The sequence below is a fragment of the Protopterus annectens genome, chromosome 17.part0 (genome assembly GCF_019279795.1).
Source record: "Protopterus annectens isolate FY-2018-M chromosome 17.part0, PAN1.0, whole genome shotgun sequence".
NCBI classification, from domain to species: Eukaryota; Metazoa; Chordata; order Ceratodontiformes; family Protopteridae; genus Protopterus; species Protopterus annectens.
In genome coordinates, this window is record NC_056751.1 from 125,735,519 (window position 1) to 125,755,212 (window position 19,694).

The 19,694-nt window shown below is 39.2% G+C and overlaps 1 protein-coding gene across 1 annotated transcript in view; it reads left to right on the forward strand.

Annotated features, from left to right (window-relative positions):
• The window catches only part of LOC122791800 (low-density lipoprotein receptor-related protein 2-like), a 1,119,352-nt gene that overhangs the window by 389,399 nt on the left and 710,259 nt on the right, over positions 1-19,694 (forward strand). The window contains exons 9-10 of the mRNA XM_044059752.1: positions 8,013-8,235; positions 14,862-14,987. Coding sequence (XP_043915687.1) covers positions 8,013-8,235; positions 14,862-14,987 — 349 coding nt within the window. The remainder of the gene's footprint in view (positions 1-8,012; positions 8,236-14,861; positions 14,988-19,694) is intronic.

Sequence of the window (19,694 nt, forward strand, 5' to 3'; positions counted from 1 at the left end):
TTGTGACTTCCCATATTACATGAACAAAATGTTTGGACTACATACAAATACCCTTTTAGAACGTGTGTATGTATACATGGATCTACTTCACGACTGAAATTCAAAATACTGAATTTCATTTGGAGACCAATACCTAACTTTCAAAAGGCTGAAAACTCATTTGACTTGTCGCCTGCTGAAAGCTTAGTTTTGAATTTCAAAATACAGAATTTTAAGCCATAGACGTGCACACTTGCGGCTATCTGAAAAACTTAAACTACTTACTCTGAACAGAAATTGGATGATATAAAACCAAACTAGGTGGAGGGCTATGCCCCCCCACACCCCAACTATATCTACTAACTCCGGGATTGGATTACAGTGGGGAAAAAGGCATATGCCTTTTGCTTACCTTACAGTACTATGCACACAACCATGGGTCTATCCTATTTAATTGAATAGGAAGAATGTTGAATGTAGAGTGAAACTGCTGAAACTCTGAGCCCTTATTGTGGGGGCTGCACCCCCCACTAAATATATATTCCAACTCCGAGATCACACCACAGTGAGGAAAGGGCAAATCTTCTACTCTACACTTTACTAAAATCTCAATAATGGACCCTCTAGTTTCACTCAATGACATTCTTCCTATTTGATTTCATGATATAGACCCACTGCCACTACTACTGGGAGCGCACATCTGCCTTATTACTTTGCATCTCATAAAATTGTAGACATACCCACATTTAGAAACACTACACTACGCTACTATCTGTATTCTGACAGTCATCACATTGTTAACTGTAATTTATCACAAGCAAGTTATAGGTGAAGGGAAATGCACGTCACGTCTATGGCTTAAAATTCAATATTTTGAAATTCAGCATGGAAGCTTTCGGTACGAGACTGTCAAGTTTGGGTCTCAGTCAAATGAAGTTCAGTATTTTGAGTCATGAAGTAGACCCGTGTGTATAATTAGTTTATTGCTGTAACCTAGTTTAAGTATTACAATTTATCAACTGTTTCAAATAGAAAAACAACCCATAGACAAGATTTGCCTCCTTAAATGTAACTGCTAGCAGGGGGCGGTTTATAATCTTGCCAGATGTGTTTGCTAGAGGGAACTAATGATAAATGTATCTGTCTAATATAAATTGAGCCTTGTATGTAGGTGCTGACTTATAGTTCATACAAATCTGATGAAGCATGCATCAAAATTGACCTCATTTGTGCCAATATTGGACTTAGACCGATTTCCTTTCCATCCTTTCCCTTTTCTCTTGAACACATTTAGATAACATGCCGATCTTAACTATGATAGAAACTACGTTTGTAAAGAGAATGCAGGATACATATCTTGTGTATGTTAATGACCAGTGTAATAAAGAAAATCATAACTTTACAACTTGGATTTCAGAACAGCCATAAATCCTGCACGTTTTCCTTTTATGTACATTTTTCCTGTCCTATTTCTAAAATGAGGCAAAATTAATGTATACACATTAATCATGCAATTCTATAAACAGAATGGGAACTGGTTAAATAAAAGCTACTGTGTTTATTGACCTCTCTGGGATCCTGGTTTATCCTTAAAATACACTCCTTTACAATACTCAGATGCACGGATTATGAATTATCCCTGTATTTTAGGAAGTTCCAGCGTTTACCATTACAATCCATGTCCTAAAGCCAATTAAACCCTATCAACAATGTTGGTGTTCAGCAAACTGTCTCATGACTACACACAGCTATATTGAGCTTTCCTGTTAAAGAAGTTAAATTTTTCTATAAAATGGAACTGCCCCATGAAGCCCCTCTCCTCAATGTCACCACCAGTCTCCACCTTTTAAGCTTAGAAATATCTCCGAATAGATCTTAGCTCTTAACATAGTGCATCATTTTCTGAAGGATGTGAAGTCCAACTCAAATGCCTCATTTAGTGAATTTAGTCTTTGCTTATCTGATCCAAAAATCCAGGAAATCAGATTTTGAGGAACAGATAAATATGCAAAAAACTGGGAAGGGAAAAAATGGACAACAGAGGAGGTCCTCCTAAACTCTTAGAAAGGCCAAACTGACAAGGCCAAGAAAAGTGGAAAGGCCAAAATAAATTACAATTTTTAAATATTGCTCTTGCAAAACTTTGACAGGTTTTTTTAGGAATAACAGGTTTTTTGAAGGATATTTTTTTTGAAGGATATTAAGAAACTCACTCAAATGTGTCATTCATTTTTTCTTCATTTTTTCATACTTATTTTTTTTCCCCAAAAACACCCAAATTTTAAAAAAAGAATGAACCAAAACATCTGACATTATGTAAAAGGTATACAGTTGAGAGAGGTATTTGAAAGTAAAGCCACCCAAAGTTAAAGTTAGAAATCGGCAAAATTCCTTATTAAACAAAAAACCAGAATGAACTAAACCCAAGAACATTGATTTTTTTTTGATTTTTTTTTTAAGAGAACTGCCCTATTGGTCTTGAATGAGCACTTAAACTTAAAATTAGTTTTTTTTTTTTTCTTCCTTTTTAAAAAGAAATAAAATACTTGCATGAAAGGTTAAGTTGAAGACAAACATGGAAATATACAATATTGGGCTAATAGAAGATGCAAGGTACATTTTACAATAGTTGACTAAGTGAAGAGAACATAAAGTAGTCCTTTTCAGTGTTGTAATGAAGAAAAATTATAAACTAAATTAACATTTTCTAATTTCCTATTTTCTATCTCTGATTTTGCATCTTCTAGATCAAACGCAGTAAGCTAATGTAATGTCCCCCCTCTCTGAATAGGTTGAGAGCTTTTGACAGACTTGGGGGGGGGGGGGGGTTCTGCCACCTTAGCCTTTAGAGGTCTCAACTGTCAGGCTTGTATTTTGAAGTATTGCTTTAGGGAATGAGGAACATTGCTAGTTTTTCTATTCAGAAAGTAGTCTCAGACTTTCTTACCTGTGAAATGGAAGCAATCTAGTGTTATGACTGCTGTCTGTAAGGCGGCACTTTGTTATGACTGGGCAAGGTTTTTTGGCCCTGCTGCTTGGGTGCTCAGTCTGAGGGAAATTGAGGAGGCTAGTCAGATTTTCCAAGTTTATACAGATTTTTTCTGGAAGCTTTTTTTTTTTTCAAAAAGCAAACAAGCAGACTCGTAAGTTCAGTAAAGTAGGTGTGAATCTTCCAGATGAACATCTCAATACGGAATGATATTTTCAGCATTACATCTTTTCCACATCTTCACAGTGGGAATCCCTTTAAATTTTGCTTCAGCTTTTGCCAACAGATGGTTTCAGACAAATGGATTTTGAGAATTTGAGGGGATGCAGATGGCAGTGGGAAAGATTCCTCCTCATGAAATTTCTCATAAGCAGATGGGTCAGCTTCCTCAGTCATCCAGCTAATGCTTTGTGGGAATAAAGCCACTTCAGATTTAAAGGTAAAAGGGTTTGCACTAACTTTTTTCTGGTGCCAGAGACTGTCCCTCTTGGAGACAAATTCACAACTTGTTTGCAAAATTCCCAGCATTCAAAACGCCACTGGAAACTAAATGGGATTCCTCTTCAGTTTTTCCTGAACACTGGATTTGAAGGATATTTATCCAGTTAGCACTAAATTTCAGATGTTTTGTAAGGTTTTCTCAAGATCCCACTTCTCTGCATTGCCCTTTGGTTTATCTACTGCTTCAGTGAGGACATATTGCATAGCACAAAGTATTCACATGTGCCCTTAGATAACTTATTTTCTACATCTTACTGATGGGAGTCTTACTCTGTAAGGAATCTTACTCTAGGATTCTGGGAGACATTCAAAACATCTTCCTTGATCAAAGGATAGTGGTGGTAGAGGTATCCAGAAGATATCCCAAGGATATTTTTGTCAGGAAAAGGTTAGACCTTTATCCAGTGTTTCTCCAATCTGTTTTTTACTTCTGTAAGGGAGTAACTCAATTCTAGGGTTTGTGGCATCTGATTCTCAATTCCCTTTGACAGATACAGGAACCACTGAATTTCTCATGGTAGTCTGGTCTCCACATCATTCCTTTTACCTTTTATATTTCAGTGGTACTTTGTGAAAAGAAAATTACTTGGGGAAAGACTAGATAACTGCATTCGTGTCTCCCTTTCCTGACAACTGCACAATCTGCAACATCCATCAGATTTTGCTCAAGGAGCTATTTGTAGTGGTTTAAGTGCAAGGTCAATGGGGCAACATTCATTAATGTGCAAGATGTGAGCTGTTCATATTCAGTACTCAATCTGTGGTTTCCAGAGCCTCTTAGAATAATCAATACCAAAGATGTGGTCAAGCCTGGGGGTACCAGATCTTGCCCTTTGTGCAGGCTGGATGTGGCAGCATGGTTTGGGAGAGGTGACAATTCAGCACTTCATAATCCTCCAGGCTTCATACATACCATCTTAGCAGGATTAAGACACTTCCAAATGGAAATGATATGAGTCTTCCAGGAAATGATCCAGTTGTGGAGAAATTCAAGTAGCTCTGCCTCCTTTCCAAAACAGACATGTAGATGTTCTGCTCTAGGATTCTTTGCAAACAAGTCAGGAAAATTTTCATTCTGTGACTGGAATGTTTTCTGACGTTCAGGTTCTTCTGAATCTTAGACTCTAATCATTGTGGTGACTCCCTTTTGTCCCTGGCAACTGAGTCGTCTTACGGAATTGGCCATTGGTAATTACAAGCTTACTTTACACAATGGATCTAATCACCCAAGATGGAGGGAATTTGATGACATCAATATGAAACCAGTGACAGTATAATTCAATGTTAAAGTTGAGGTATCGATGATATGCAGCAGGTGTTAATAGAGGCTAGGATACTTTGAAAATTCTCCAAGTGAAAAAATTGCCAGTTGGTGCCACAATAGGAACCATAGCTCCATTTGTGGTGTCTGTACCCTAATTGTTTGCCTATTACTTTTTCAAGGTTCATCCTCTAGGCATACATAGGCAACTCTAGTATTTTGACGGAACTAAATCTTCCAGGAAAGCTAGTTTTTTTTCCTATGCTATAAACTGAGGGAAATGCATGTCAAAAATAGACCATTTGCATATGGTTCTCGCTATTTCTTTGCTATTTTCATAAGACACTTCCAGGCAGGGTCAGCTGATTATGTTGGGGCCTTGGCATCTTTTCCATTTTTTGGAATAGGGGGTGAGCTCAAGTGTTCTAGTGACAGCTACTTGGTCCTCTCTCAACTTGCAAATGACTACAACTGGATTTATTGTCCAGGTCTGTAACTGGCTTTGCTAGAGTTATTCTCCAAGGGCTTCAGGATCCCTCATACATCCTATTGATCTACCCATATGGCAGTCATCTGCCTTTCATACTTTATAATGCATACTGGTGTAAAACTAACATGGTTTCTGCTCAGTGCTCGTACTCCCTGGAACCTCCATTATCTGTAGCATTAACCAGTAACTAAATGTTAAATCAACTTAAGTTCATTACTGTTTACTCATGACTGCTAAGAATTGAACATTTCTTAAAAACATTTAAGTTTTGGCTTCCATGGCCGAATCTAAATTACAGGTTCAAAATTGCTTGGTTGCCCACACTGGCTTTGGTCTACTCATTCCATTTGGTCTTTCTCTGTAGTTAATCTGGGCTGCCAACATTATTCTTAAATGAGATGCAATCCTTATACTTTTTATAGATTTCAGTGAAATGCAGATTCCTCTCCCCTATCTCTTCATACAAGTAATCGGCAATGGCTCACTTCACCTGCAAACTAAAGAGATGAGCGATGCACCACACCATAAAACATATCAACGATTTATTCAGAGCTGTATCTCAAGACAAAAACAAACGGATTAGTGCTTTCAGCTATCAAAGCCTTCAGATCCACATTCAAAAGCCACATCTCAATCTAATATAAAGCATTTAGCAGCCAATGACAAAAAACATGTAAACAAGTTGCTTTGCTCTAACCAATACAAGTGCTTATGCAAGCACTTCATCATCCAATGTGTTTAGTTATTCTAATTAGCTTTGACTGGTAAGTTAAGATAGAAAATGTAAATTAGACTTTGCTTTCTCAAACATCATTGGTCTCATCATTTTTAAATGCTAAAATGTGTTAATTTATTTTAGTAAGATGTTTTGTTAAATGTCTTTATAGAATCGTGCTTTTTGATTGAACTTGGAATAACTTGTTTTTTCTTATGAAAGCGACAGGGAATACTTTTTTGATGCAAGTTCCCTATGTTTTGTCTGTCTAATGCAAACCAATGATTTCTAAGCAAGCAAAGTCTGATTTACATTTCTGCTTTGATTTGCTAGCCCAGACCAATGAAGTTTGAGAAAGTGAAGTTTAATTTACATCTTCCATCCTAACTTGTTAGTTTAAACATTAGACAAAACCTAGCTTTAAGTAAACCAATGATTTTTAAGCAAGTAAAGTCTTTACATTTCTGCTTTCATTTGCTAGCTGAGACCAATGATTGAGAAAGCGAAGTCTAATTTACATTTTCTATCTTAACTTGCTAGTCAAAGCTAATTAGAATAACGAAGCACATTGGATGATTGTATTGGTTAGAGCAAAGCAACTTGTTTACATGTTTTTTGTGATTGGCTGCTATATGCTTTATTAGATTGAGATGTGGCTTTTGAATGTGGATCTGAAGGCTTCGATAGCTGAAAGCACTAATCCGTTTGTTTTTTTTGTCTTGAGATACAGCTCTGAATAAATTGTTGATATACGTTTTATGGTGTGATGCATCGCTCATCTTAATGTGATTTTGCTGAGCAAGCATAAACGGAACATTCTTCTGCTTTTCTGCCTACAATAGTGTCTAGGTGGACATCAAATTCATTTCTGAATGTTGCTCATCTTCTGGAATCAACAAATTTCTCATTGCTAAAATCATCGCTGCTTTAAAGTGCACTTCTTTCAAGCCACCCTGTGGTCTGAAGCTCCTTAAAGTTTTGAAAGTGCTACATCCTACTAGTAGTTTGGTTTAATAAACTTTGCATTTTAACTTCAGTGAATTAATTTTGATTTACTGTATCACTGTATAGGAATGCCAGGAGAAGTCTTCATTCTCCCTCAAACAGCATGTGATCTCATGGTTGCACATACATGCTGTTTGGGTTTTGGGGTACTGATTCCTTATTTATGAAAGGGAATGGTCTCGATAAGAAGCTAAAGGAAGACTGATTTGCAGGCTATCATACTTGGGACTATTTCCTATTAAAATACGTGTAAGCTGACTTGAGTTCCACAGTAGGCTCAGAACATAGCTTAATCTTTTTGAATGTACAGATAATTAAAATCTGAATTGCAGAAAATGACTGCCTTGGCAGTTTCAGTTTTATTCGATTGATGTTTCCACATGAGTGGTGTTTGGGTGATATCAGGTGGCTTAAAATGAGCAGTTTGCCACTTAAAAGTTTCATTTTAAGTTAGGAAATGTAACTGCACCCCTCATGCTGACCATTTGCTTTACTAAGCAGTTTGTACTTTAGGCCACCTTGCTGCTGCTCTGCATTGTGCTAACTTTGCATATGCTACTCCTGGAAAAGGTTGATACTGTGAAATATAGCCCGATTCAAAAGGAATTCCACCTGAAGCTCTGCATTTCACTGACCTTGTCAGTTTATCTGGAGCCACTCTTCACTCCCATTTCAAAATGAGCCATTAGAGCTTAGTCTTAAGTTCTACAAGCTAAATGTGTACTTTAAATAGGTGTGCACTTAACTGATGGGGCTGAGGGTTGGCATATGGCCTTTGCTTAACAGCTGCGTGCACAGATACTTGGCAAAAATTGCTAGGCTAAAAAGTACTGTAGGGAATCTGTGCTCTGAAATTGGTTGCTGGGAATTTTTTTGTTCAGAATGCTAAGGTATTACAAATGCTTATGGGTGTAAAATGATATGGGAAACGGATTGTCAGCATAGGCAGAGCTAGATTTTCTTGACCTATCCCATTTTTATTAAACCATTTCATAAATCTTACTGCCAGCTGCACTGCAAACTGTAAATAGCCACTGACTTTAAAAACTAACTTTTTTAATGTTCCCTCTAGTCTATCGAAACAGTAAAGGTGGACGGTTCTGGTAGACATACTTACCCATCAGCTCTGAAGGGTCATAATCCCACAGGATTTGGAGTTTTTGAAGACTGGTTCTATTGGTCTGATGAGGAACACATCATGCGTGCTTTGCGCAGCTGTCCGGGACAGCAGGAGCTGATTCTGAACTCTACATTTTCTACACTGGTGATTTTACATGAACGCAAACAGCCTCAAGGTGAGCATTAGTCCTATCCATATAAAGGACATTACAGTTTAACATGTTTTCTGGAGTACTGAAGTTGTGGCTAGGAGCGGTTTGTATTGTGGTGCTCACTGGCAACACTTCCTTCATTCTCTAATTCCTGCAGATGGACACCGTTCAGGTAAGGTACAAATCTCTTGCTGTTTGAATGCTTTCACCATTTTTGCTTGTACCTTCCCAAAGCAACGTCAGAAATCCATGAAAAGAAATTTACAAGCAAGTTGTACTGCACTATGAATAACGTGAGTTTTCATTTAGGTGTACATGATCTCTATATACCCCCACTAAATCCTGTAATTTGAATAAATCTATTAAAACTTTCTTACATTGGGAAAATGGGACAGCAACTGAGGAAAGGGTTAACAATGAAAGCTGATAAATGGAGGTGTGGACTTCATGAATTTTGGAGAGCATGTTGGCCTGTTAGGAGTACTATACCATTATTTTCATCAAAGTATGCCAATTTAAAGTGCTCTTGACATTTTTAAAAATTCCACTTTACTTTGCCTTCCTGAAAGCCCCAGTCTCTTGGGCATCCCTGAAACTGTTAATCCACCTTTTAGGCGAGTAGTGTCAGCAAGGCTTACAAGTTTACAACCAGCATATGTATGTAGATATCAAATTAAATTGAAAAAAATGTTCATCGTTTATTACTAGCATTTCTTTGAAGAGTGAAAAATCTGTGACCTGGCAATTGGCAGACTTCTATACAGCTGTACCAAACAAGGGAGGTAAAAGTGGGAATGAGAGCTGCTGTTTCCAGGTCTTGGATAAGTGGATACACTTTGCTATAATGTCTTCTGGGGAAACTATTTTTAAAGGGTGTTGCCTTGAATTGCCTTGGCTCCACCTTTGTATTTTCCGATGAATGGGAATAATCAACCTATCCCCCCATTTTCTGTGGGGTTGGGGTATTTAACTGTCCATCTCTTGATTCAATGCTAGTCTCTTGCATCCTTAGACACACATGCCTGACTATCTCGGATTCTCACAATCCATACACCACTTTGGATGCCCTGGTTTCTTACCTTGGTTGTAAATCTTCACCAGATTATCTTCTGCTTTTCTACATGTGCTACAACCACAATAATCTGATCTTTTCTGCAGTTGGAGCTACTTTGGCTTTTGTGTTGTAACTTTGTCGAACGGTGTGCACCCTACCACTCATCTCAGACGCTTAAATTTCCATTGCGTCGAGTTTCTTAATCTTCCCTGCCTTTATTGCCCAGGGTTCTGTACCATACAGTAGTACTGGCTGCACCTTATTTCACTTTCTTTGGCATTGTCATACATTACGCGTGACACTCTGGCTGCAGCTCCTCTCATACTAGCTTTAACCTCTTTAGTCAGACTTTTCATCCACCCCTCCCAGCTACTTTAAGTTGTTAACCTGTTCCACAGTCTTCCCTTCTATTTCTTCTCCACTTTTGATTCCCCAGTTTGCTGCCATTACCACTGTCTTGTCTGTACTTTTCATCCCATCTGCCCTCAGTTTTGCATTCCATTCCCCCTCCGAAGTTCTTGCAGTCTGCCACATTGTCTGCATATAACAACTTTGATCAGTTTCCTCCAATCTGTTAATGTATTCCACCTTTGAACTGTAGAGTCTGAGCTGAACCCTGATGTACACCTACTCCCACTGGGAACCCTTTTGAGACTGAACAGTAACTTGAGTCATTGGGTCCTTGCACATAGCCTGCACTAATTCTACCAATGTTTCTGGGACTTTGAACCACGGCAGTACTGCCCAAATCTGCTTTCTTGGGAGTTTGTCATATGCTTCAAGTCTAGGAATGCCCATTTGGACTCACCTCTCGCTTCTCAACTGTCCCGCAAACATTGGGTTGGTTGTGCTGCATCCTGATCTGAATTCGAATTGTTCCTATTGCATCTTGCTGTCTTTTCCATGTATGCATTTATTAATGAACATCTCAACTTTCATGCAGTGTGACGAGTTTGATACCTGTGCACTGCCCACAGTTGTGCCAGTGTCCAAGAACAATGGGGACATCCACAAGCATGCTTATTCTCCAATCATCTGGGATATGCCTTTCTCTCAGCATTGCTAGGAGTACTCTCTGAAACAATTTCTCCCACTCACCCAGCATCTTGCGCACATCTGCTGTGACCTCATGTAACACTGCTGCTTTGCCTAACTTCATTTTCCTTAGTGTTCTTTGAGGATGAGCTCTTGTAGGCTGGGGCAGTACAGCTCCTCTGGGGTTTTCTTAATTTAGAAGTTGCTGGAAGTACTTCCATCTGCCTGTGATGTCCTGTGAGCAGATTGTTGCTGGCATCCCTTATGAAGGGTGTTCTAACTTTATCTTTGCCTTGCAACATAGTTTGTACCACCTACTGAGGCTTTCTGAAAGCTGGTAGTGTATCTGCCTTCTTTGCTATTACAACTTCTTCCTTAATTTCTTTGTTAGCTAACCCCAGTATTCTTTCCTTCCTATCCTGGTTGGTCTGTCCTACCTCACTTTTTCATGCACTGCTTTTGACTTTCTGGACCTCTGCATTTCACCAGCTTTCCTTGTATACCTTTTTCCATACGTGGCTCTGCCACATCTGTCTTGTCCTCACATATGCTGTTTTGAGGTGCTGCCATTTGACTTCACCTATTTACTTATCTTGAGGTGCTAGAGCCCAGAATAGTTCCTTGAACTGTTGTGCTTTCTCTACCATCAATTTCTAGGCCTTCAGCCTGGTCTCTAATCTTAGCCTTCTCTGACCACTGCTTTCAGCTGATTGTAGCAACTAGTGGTTTATACAATGGGTTAACTACTTCACTGGGAATGACTGAGTTGCATGTTGGCCACTATTGTATGTGATCTTGACTGTGACTTCCTGAACCATGTTTGCTACCATCAAGCCATTTTCCAGACAGAGGCCACTAGACTTTATTCCTGTTACTCCACCCATGTGGACCTGTATTCTGTTCTGTCCTGATGTGTGCATTTAAGTCGCCAATTAACACCAATTTGTCCTATATTAAGCAGGTCCTGCAGCTGCTGTCTGCACTTTTTTTCTGTCAACCCTGCTGTGGGGTATATGCTGAGATTATGAATAGTGCCCTATCCTTACACTGGAGACTGCCATGAGTCTCACTAATTCTGTTAAAATCCTGCACTGCCTTCCAACAATTTCTAGCCTATCTTACTGAGTAATAAACTCTGGATCCCAAGCCAAGGGGCTTTGCTGCACTGCCCTTCCATCTTGTCTCTTGGATACATAGGATGTCCAGCCATCATGTCATCAACTTCCAAGCTCCAGCTGTCAGTGAACCTACACTGAATGTAACTATTCTTCATGTTTGGCAGGTCAAGTGAAAGCTGAATGCTCAACTAGAGCTATCCCATGTAATCCAGACCCAGGGCTGCTGGGCTTTACGGTGGGCACATTGGCCAGTAGGAGCACATGTACCCCTCCCACCATTAGCATGAGTTGCTGGCATTGGTTGAAGTAGAATGGGTCCTCAACCCACTTATTACTGGTAACTACCCTTGCCCATGTTGGCAAGTCACCATGACCAGATCACTTAGTGCTATTCCAGTTGAGTGGCTAGCTCTGCCAGTGCATGGGAATGACTTCATGTATTTGGTACCATTTATGAATCAGTTTATGGCTGCTTAGTTTGTGGGACAGTAAGAATTTGTAAATTTTAGTGCATTGTACCACAATGTGTTGGTGTCAACATTCATCTTACAGTAACTTTAATGCTTGCACATTCTTTATAGACAAAGTGGTCTGCATAACACTTTACTAAAGGAATAACGTCTGCAGAATAAATGCATATAAAACACTATAGATTTAGTCAGCTGTAACTCTTGTATAAATAGCAGGCCTGTTATATTGGCAGGTAGCAAGGTCTATACTAATTCTCATGTGCAGATGCCTTGGAATTTTTGTAGGTACACATGAGCTGACTGTCAACAAAATGTTATGGCTTACATGTAACATGTGCCGTCAAATGAACTCTTCTTGGGCGTGTGCTGGCAAATGTTGCCCGGTAAGACTGACTATTGAAACTAGGTACAACTTGTGAATGAAAATGGATTTGAGAAGATTTGAAGTTCTGCTACTAAAAGCAGTTTTTGAGATTTGATATAAATTAGTTAAGCAGATGCAAGGCAGGATGGTGTGTAAGGTGTGATATTAAGAAAATAGTCTGCTTATGAATTGGCATTGAGATGCATGGGAGGGGCAAATTAAGAATGTAGTGTGGGCTTGCATACCCACGTGCCTATTCATGGCAAAGAAATTAGTCGAGCAGACTAGAAAGCAGTTAACTGCAGTGGAGCGCTGTGCATCCTAAGCTTTTTTGACGAGATATGACCTCACATTTTAAACAAATGTTCATACCTCAGAAGCCATAAGAGTTGCTGAACTTATGTAAATGGAAAACCGTTCAGCACAAACCTTTAATGGTGGTGGTCATTAGGTTCTAGGGCTTAAACTGGAATTTACAAGTTGTACAAAATGCAGTAAGTATTGTATAATATATTGGAGAAGACTTACAGTATCACTAACCATTGAACCTGCACACTGTCAGCAGAATTTTGTTCAACTGCGCTTTAATATGATCTAAGCAGCTTTTATTTTGGTTACCTATTTTCCTGACTGGGATTGGTCAAAAACTTTCAGTGGAGACGCTGAGAAGTTCCAACATACTGAAAACCTTTTTAAAGGGGCAATATGCATGAATGGGCATTAAGTAACAATTCATTTGCTAATTAAATTGCTTTTGTATGAAATAAAGGCAGCTCTTAAAGTATAAGATATGAACATTGAGCACTTGAAGGTGTATTAATGTTCGTCAAATAGATCATAAATTGGGGCTTTAAAATCCAAAAGGAGGTGAGAAAAGGAACTAAGCAGGGCAGAAAATGTTAATGTAGCTGGAAGTGGGGCATAAAGGTTCATAGGTAATTGCATACAGCTATCTTATTAAATACAGGGGTGTCAACTGTTGGCTGAGACTTGGAAATAGTATATGAACAATTACACTGTAGCAACGCTAGACGGCTCAAATATTGCAGTTGCTCATGTAAGCTTAAAGATGAAATCTTTCAGCTTTTCCCTTTTGGGGAGTTACCCCAGTGGAACTTTCTGCAGACCGATTGGCAGAGTTTTATTGCAAGTTGCCAGCCCGGCACTCAACCTTCCGCAAGGCACACAAACCAATCCACCTGCAGCCCATCTTTTGGATATACGAGGAAACTGGAGCATCCGGAGAAAACCCACATGACTACAGGGAGGACATGCAGACTGCACAGTAGGCACCCCAGCTGAGAATCTAGCTGAACCTCTTTCTGTGAGGCAGCAATGTTATCTGCTGCACCACAGCAGCCACCCAAAGATGAAATCTTTCAACAGCTTGCATTTAGTTGTCTTTTGGCTTTTTCCGGTTAGGGGTCACCACAGCAAAACTCCAGTCTGCTAAAGATTGGTAGTTGATTTTTGCGTGCAGTGTTACCAGCCCTGACTCACAGCCTTCAATGAAGGTACACCCATACACGCACGTCTCCACACAAGACGCTCTAGCTGAGAATCTAACTGGACAGCGTCTTACTGAGATGACAACGCTACCGCAGCACCACCACCATGGATACAGCTTGCATTTAGTATGGCTTTAAAATCCCTACTGCAAAAGGGAGCAGGCTACATTACAATAGAAGCGTCTGCAGGCTGTAACTGCAAAAAACACTTGGTAGTTAAGGAAGTGGTGGTACTTGCCCAGCAAGTGAAATACATAAGGCAAGGAGCTGCATGGAGCAGTACTGTGAAGTAATATCGGTGAGAACAGATTAATTTCACTTCACAAAAAGTGAATGCTTCAGATGACTTACAAATGCATTTAAAATGTTCAGAGGTCAGTTAGTGAGAACTCAGAAATTCTACTTTCAAGAAATTAAGCCTTTGAAGTACTTGGGCCTAAGATGAGGGTGCTTTACCAGTGGAAAGATACTTTATAGAATCCATTGATTTAATATACTAGGTGGTATAAGCAAAAATAGTCCAAACCAGTGATAAACTTCATGGAAAACAATAAAACAAAATCAGAAATATCCGTGCTGAAACAAGGCTGCTTTTTTGTGATTAGGGTGGTGGCCCTAAGATTCACTTGACAGGAATGTTTTAGTCCTGACATTGAAACAATGTTAGTGTTGAGCTGTACTAGACATGTGGTGAACTAGTTTTATGACAGTAGTTCTGGGGTGTCTTCCCTGGCATTCAAATAACCAGATCTGTTGCGTGAGAAACTACAGTGTTTGTATTGCTTGAGTGATACTGAAGCTGTATTGAATGTTTTCAATGTATAATCTGATATTAAAAGCCATGGCATGCTTGATATAGGTAACATAAAAACCTGTACAATAATGCATAATACTGAAGAGAAATTAAAAGTTTTTATAACTAGAAAATAGTGTTGGCATACAGGGAGCTTGTATGCATGACATGCATATATCATGTAGGCCTCATTCTGGACCTCTTGCACTAAACACTGAGGGAAATGAAAAAGGTGTAGTCATGATCGAGATTGTTACAAGCTATTAAGGTTTTCCAGTATGGTCTAATGTTTACTATTTTCTTGTTAGAAAATGTTTCACCATGTGCCAAAGAAGTGTGCAGCCACATCTGTTTGCCGTCACCATCCCATTCAAGAGGCTTCAAGTGTGCTTGTCCTGAAGGAACGTTTCTTCTACCCTCTGGCAAATGTGAACGTAAGTAGGTTTTGCTTGTGCATACAACTCTGGTGCTGTAGACTAAATGACAATAGTTAAAATGACTGTACTGGTCCCATACATCTCAATTGTACAGATTTGTAGAATGTCCAGATTTTTGCTTCATTTTGGTCCATTTTTCATAATTGTAGTTTTCTGGCAAATTGGTGAAACTGAAGTTAGAAAATGACAGATTTGTGTTTGACTTCATAACATTCAGAAAAAGCATGCTAGATCAATTTTCCAAGTGTGTAAGAACAATATTTAAAAAGTATCCCTATTTTTAGGACTTTGTCCCACTTATGGTTTTGTCCAGATTTCTTCCTCTGAGGTTGAAAGGTATGACCAGTCCATTCCTGAAACATTTAAGTTTAAGGAGGGCAGGAGCGGCCCTAGGTCAACTGGTGTCCTAGGCAAAAGGGCTCCACGGCGCCCCCCAACTCATCACCTGGTGCCCCCATCCTGGTCTACCTACACCAAATAACTGTTCTGAACAGTTAGAGGGAGTCTATAACTGAGTAAATGCTGGTACAGGACCATTTTAAACTATAGTTTGGGCAAATGTTACTTGACAAACTTATGCTACATACATGTATATAATGCATGCACATGAGGTATGAATTGTCGTCATGCAATTGTAACTCATTACAAGGAATGTTTCTCGTTTGTCATCTTGGTCCCAGTTGCACTGTGTTCTACATTAAGACAGTCTGCCATATATCAAATGTCTAGTATCCATGCCAAATGAATCTTATTCATTGAAATGTGTTGCAAGTGTAATGGCACATTAACCACTCTGTGCAGCCTCGTTAAACTTGCTAGTAAGTTTACTATTAAATGTGCCACATTCTGACCATTCCACTTTGTATACTACGGAAGGGTGAGAGCTATGGAAATTGCATCCACAATACTGAAGACATTAAACTGGGAGTATACAAAGGTGTTTTGCTTCACAGGTAAGGTAGTGAATATGAAGGTCAAGCAAGGAAAGGAAGTTGAGGAATTGAAGATGCCTTTTTTGCAGAAAGTATCTGGAGTATGCAGTAATGAAGTAAATGTCTGGGCATCTGAACATGTGCTTTAAAACCATGCTGAATGAGTTTTGTTCAAGTGCAATGTTGAGCACAAAAGCTTATCTAGTACAGGTTAGGTGATGAACTTGGCAGGCCACTTTAAAGGTGAAGTGGATACTGTTTACATTACAGTACACAAAGATAGCAGAAGTTCATGTCTGGACTAGAGCCCTGCCTGTTTCTAGTTGGGCACCAGTATGAGAGCAAAAATGAAGCTATGCTGTTCTCTACATCACTAAGCAGGTAGATGTGCAGTGTCGTCCCTGAAAAGTCATACATCCTCCATATGAAATATGCTGTGGCATGTTCTGCAACTATTTTGGGATGTAATTTTACAGTACCACAGCTTTCCATGGCTTTAACTATTCTGTACAATTTTCATTTTTCATGTACAGCCATTGAAAGCATGAGGTCTGCTTGGGAGAGCAGGGTAGGAGACTGAGGGTATGAAGATCTTGGTACTTCGTCACATTCTGTACTGGTTCCATTTGCATAATTTCTGTGAACTTCTTGGTACATCAGAGGGTCCTTTTTTCTAGGAGAGCAGATTAACATCAGGTTCTCTAATCTACATTGTAGATATTGTCTGCACAACCTAATGCTATTTACTTCAGTTGTCCTTTAAATAAAAAGTAGTGTTGGTAGGATAGCTTCATTTTGACTCCTAGCGCACACGATTAACTTAAGGCAGTACAGTAACAGCCAACATCGGGGACTAGAGCTGTAATGGTCATTACTGATCTTGTGTAGTGCATACCTCTCACCTTTTACTCTGCTAGTTATGAACAAAGCAAAAAGAAGCTTCAGATTAGACACTTTCAGTTCTGAAGCTAGTAACTTGCAATCTCAATTTAGGAGGACTGGAGTAAAAGTACAAATTGGCATCCATCCAAATCTGGACAGTTGGTGTCCAACTTCTATAATTATATTAAGACTGGACTGAGGAAACAAGATTTCTGAAAAGCTGGTTGGAGTACATGTGATGCAGTTTGTGTAGCATGCTGCTTGAGAGCGAATTCCCTGTAGCTGTACTAATGTCAGCAGTTCACTTTTTCTGCCTTTCCTTCCACAGCTGATCCTTAATGTCTTCACTTCTGAAGTGTAAAACCCCTGAAGCTGGGCATAACCACCTTACCATATGCAATAGCAAATTGTGGTCTTTGATGCAAAACATGCTCTTCCCACTTTAAGGCTGGGCCTGTAAAGTTTTCTTGGAGCTGAAAACTCCTCCCTTGACATGAGACTGAACTGGGTTTAATATATTGCTAGCAATTTGCTATGTACTTTCGGCAACAGTCTTGCGATCTAAAAACTAAAAAAAACCATGGTATCAACTGCATATTTTACACTGATTTGAAAATAGTGATTTATAGTAAAACCACAAGTAGCTTCTTAAAGTTTTGGATTACTAATCCAGACGTGTTGCAGATTTACCAATACACACCTAGTCATTTTTTGTTGTAAACTGAAACCGCTTTCATGTTTAACAGTACAGTGAAAACAATGTAAAACAATGATGCATGGAAGGTGCAGGCAGTCACTAAATAGCCCACTCTTGTGCAAGGAAAGAGCTGGTGGTATTATATATGCCGCAAGTCACCGTTTTGAGTCCATAAGCAGTGCCATTACAGGATTTGCATACAGTGGTGCTGGGATACTGATTTATGCACACATAGCTTCAGAAGACACTAAGCCATGATTTAGGCCTATTCTGTACAGGGATTTTGCTTACAAGAAAGGAGTTTGTAGTAACATGTTTCTCCCTGTTCAAAAAAAGCATGTGAATTTCTGTTTAGAGTCTGACTAGTAGCTTCTTTGGTGCTGATCTGATAACGGTCTAGATCTGGCAAACTGAGTCCAGTATTTTAGGCTAATATGAAAGATCATAGATGGTAGCTTGCTGTTGACAAGTAGCCAGTTTGATTCCGTTTCTCTTGGCTTTGCTTTTTAGAGCCGGTTTCCATTATCTATGAATGGAAAGTTTGACAGGCTCCTTGGAGTATTTCCAAGTGTAAAACTAAGGCTGTTTCACTAGCAGTATTTATGCCATCTTTAAATGGTACTGACCTGTAGAACAAAACCTGGGAGATGGTATATTCTAAAGGGATTGGATCTTTTAATAGTGCTGCCAGTCTCTAAAGCAGCAGATGGGGATTTGCATCTAGTTGTCCCCATGTCAACACCTGGCAAGCTGGAAAACCGAACAGTTTGAGACTGCACACCACCCAAAGGTAAAGGGTTTGGTGTACAGTGAGGGCAGAGCTGTAGAAACCCTGCCAAGTATGGGGGGATGTCGGTGCCTACTGCCTTGGAGTGAGTAACATTTAAGTTTGTGCATAGTTATAGCTAATTTCCAAATGTTTTTTTGCTCTTATTTTTTAAACTTGCATTTAATGTACATGGGGAGTGGAGTGTCTGTGGATCAAGATACAACGTCTGACTGCAGAATATTTTCAAGGATCTGGTCTTCAAATGATGCTGATCATACATGAATGACATTGAGCTTTGGCTTAAACTGTACGTAACTTCATTGTGCCATTTTTGTGTAGCGTGTTCAGAGAAGACTCTTATCCTAGTAAGTACCTATGAATCCATTGATCCATGAGGATCTGGAAGCCTAGACATTGCAGTGAAATTTTTAGCCTTCATATTTTAAGTACAAATAACCCAGAGACACGAACATTTGTTTTGCCCACTTTTATGAGCTAGACTGGTTTGGTTCCGATTTTGGGGGTTGTTGCTTTGGGTCTTGGATGTCCTTGCCAGCTTATAAGTAGTGTTCTCAATAAATAGCCTAACTAAGGCCAGAGATGAAACGATTTATTGTAACACAGATAGCAAAAGCTGTTTTTCAAACATTTACAGGTGTTGCTAATTACAGGAATAGACTAGTTTCCAGTGTTGCTAGTTACTTATAAAAGTAATAAGATACTATTACTAGTTAGTTTTTAAGTGAAAGTAATACTATTTTTCTAAAAAAGTATTACTATTACTAGTTACTAACTGAAGTAACTAGTTACTGTTGAGTTACTATTACATAAGTACAGTTTATCAATTCTCATGTAATTGTGTGAGGAATACAGGCTTTTACTGCACATAACTACGAGTGTATTGGTGTTTAGTGGAGTGGATTACCACTTGCATATATACAACACAATATTGGGCTCACTGTTATCCATAGTGTACCTACTGCCATAGAAAAATATTACTGAAGGATTTAGTGATGTCCATTAAACTAATATGCAGACAAATGGGTGTACCTCTTCCATCGTGAGCACGAGTCATCACTTGCATTGCACATGACCTGGAGCATATCCATGTGTGGACATGAAACAATTAGTACCTACCTGACACTTCCAAGACAGTAATGGCATTCCATGCCACTCTGATGGACTCCAGGTCTTTGGCTTTGAAAACACTGACTTTATATGACAATGTTTGAGTTTAGTTCAAAAGATGCGAAATGTTGGCGTGGTCATTGGTTATAAATGGACACTGTAGTCCAGTGTCTTATCTAATGTCACCTCAATTAGGTTTGTTAATCTGTCCCCTTGTACCTGATAAACCTGTGGGTATAATAATTTAGTTTGAACCAGTAAAAAGTGCAGCCTGAAACTTTACTACACTGTATCTA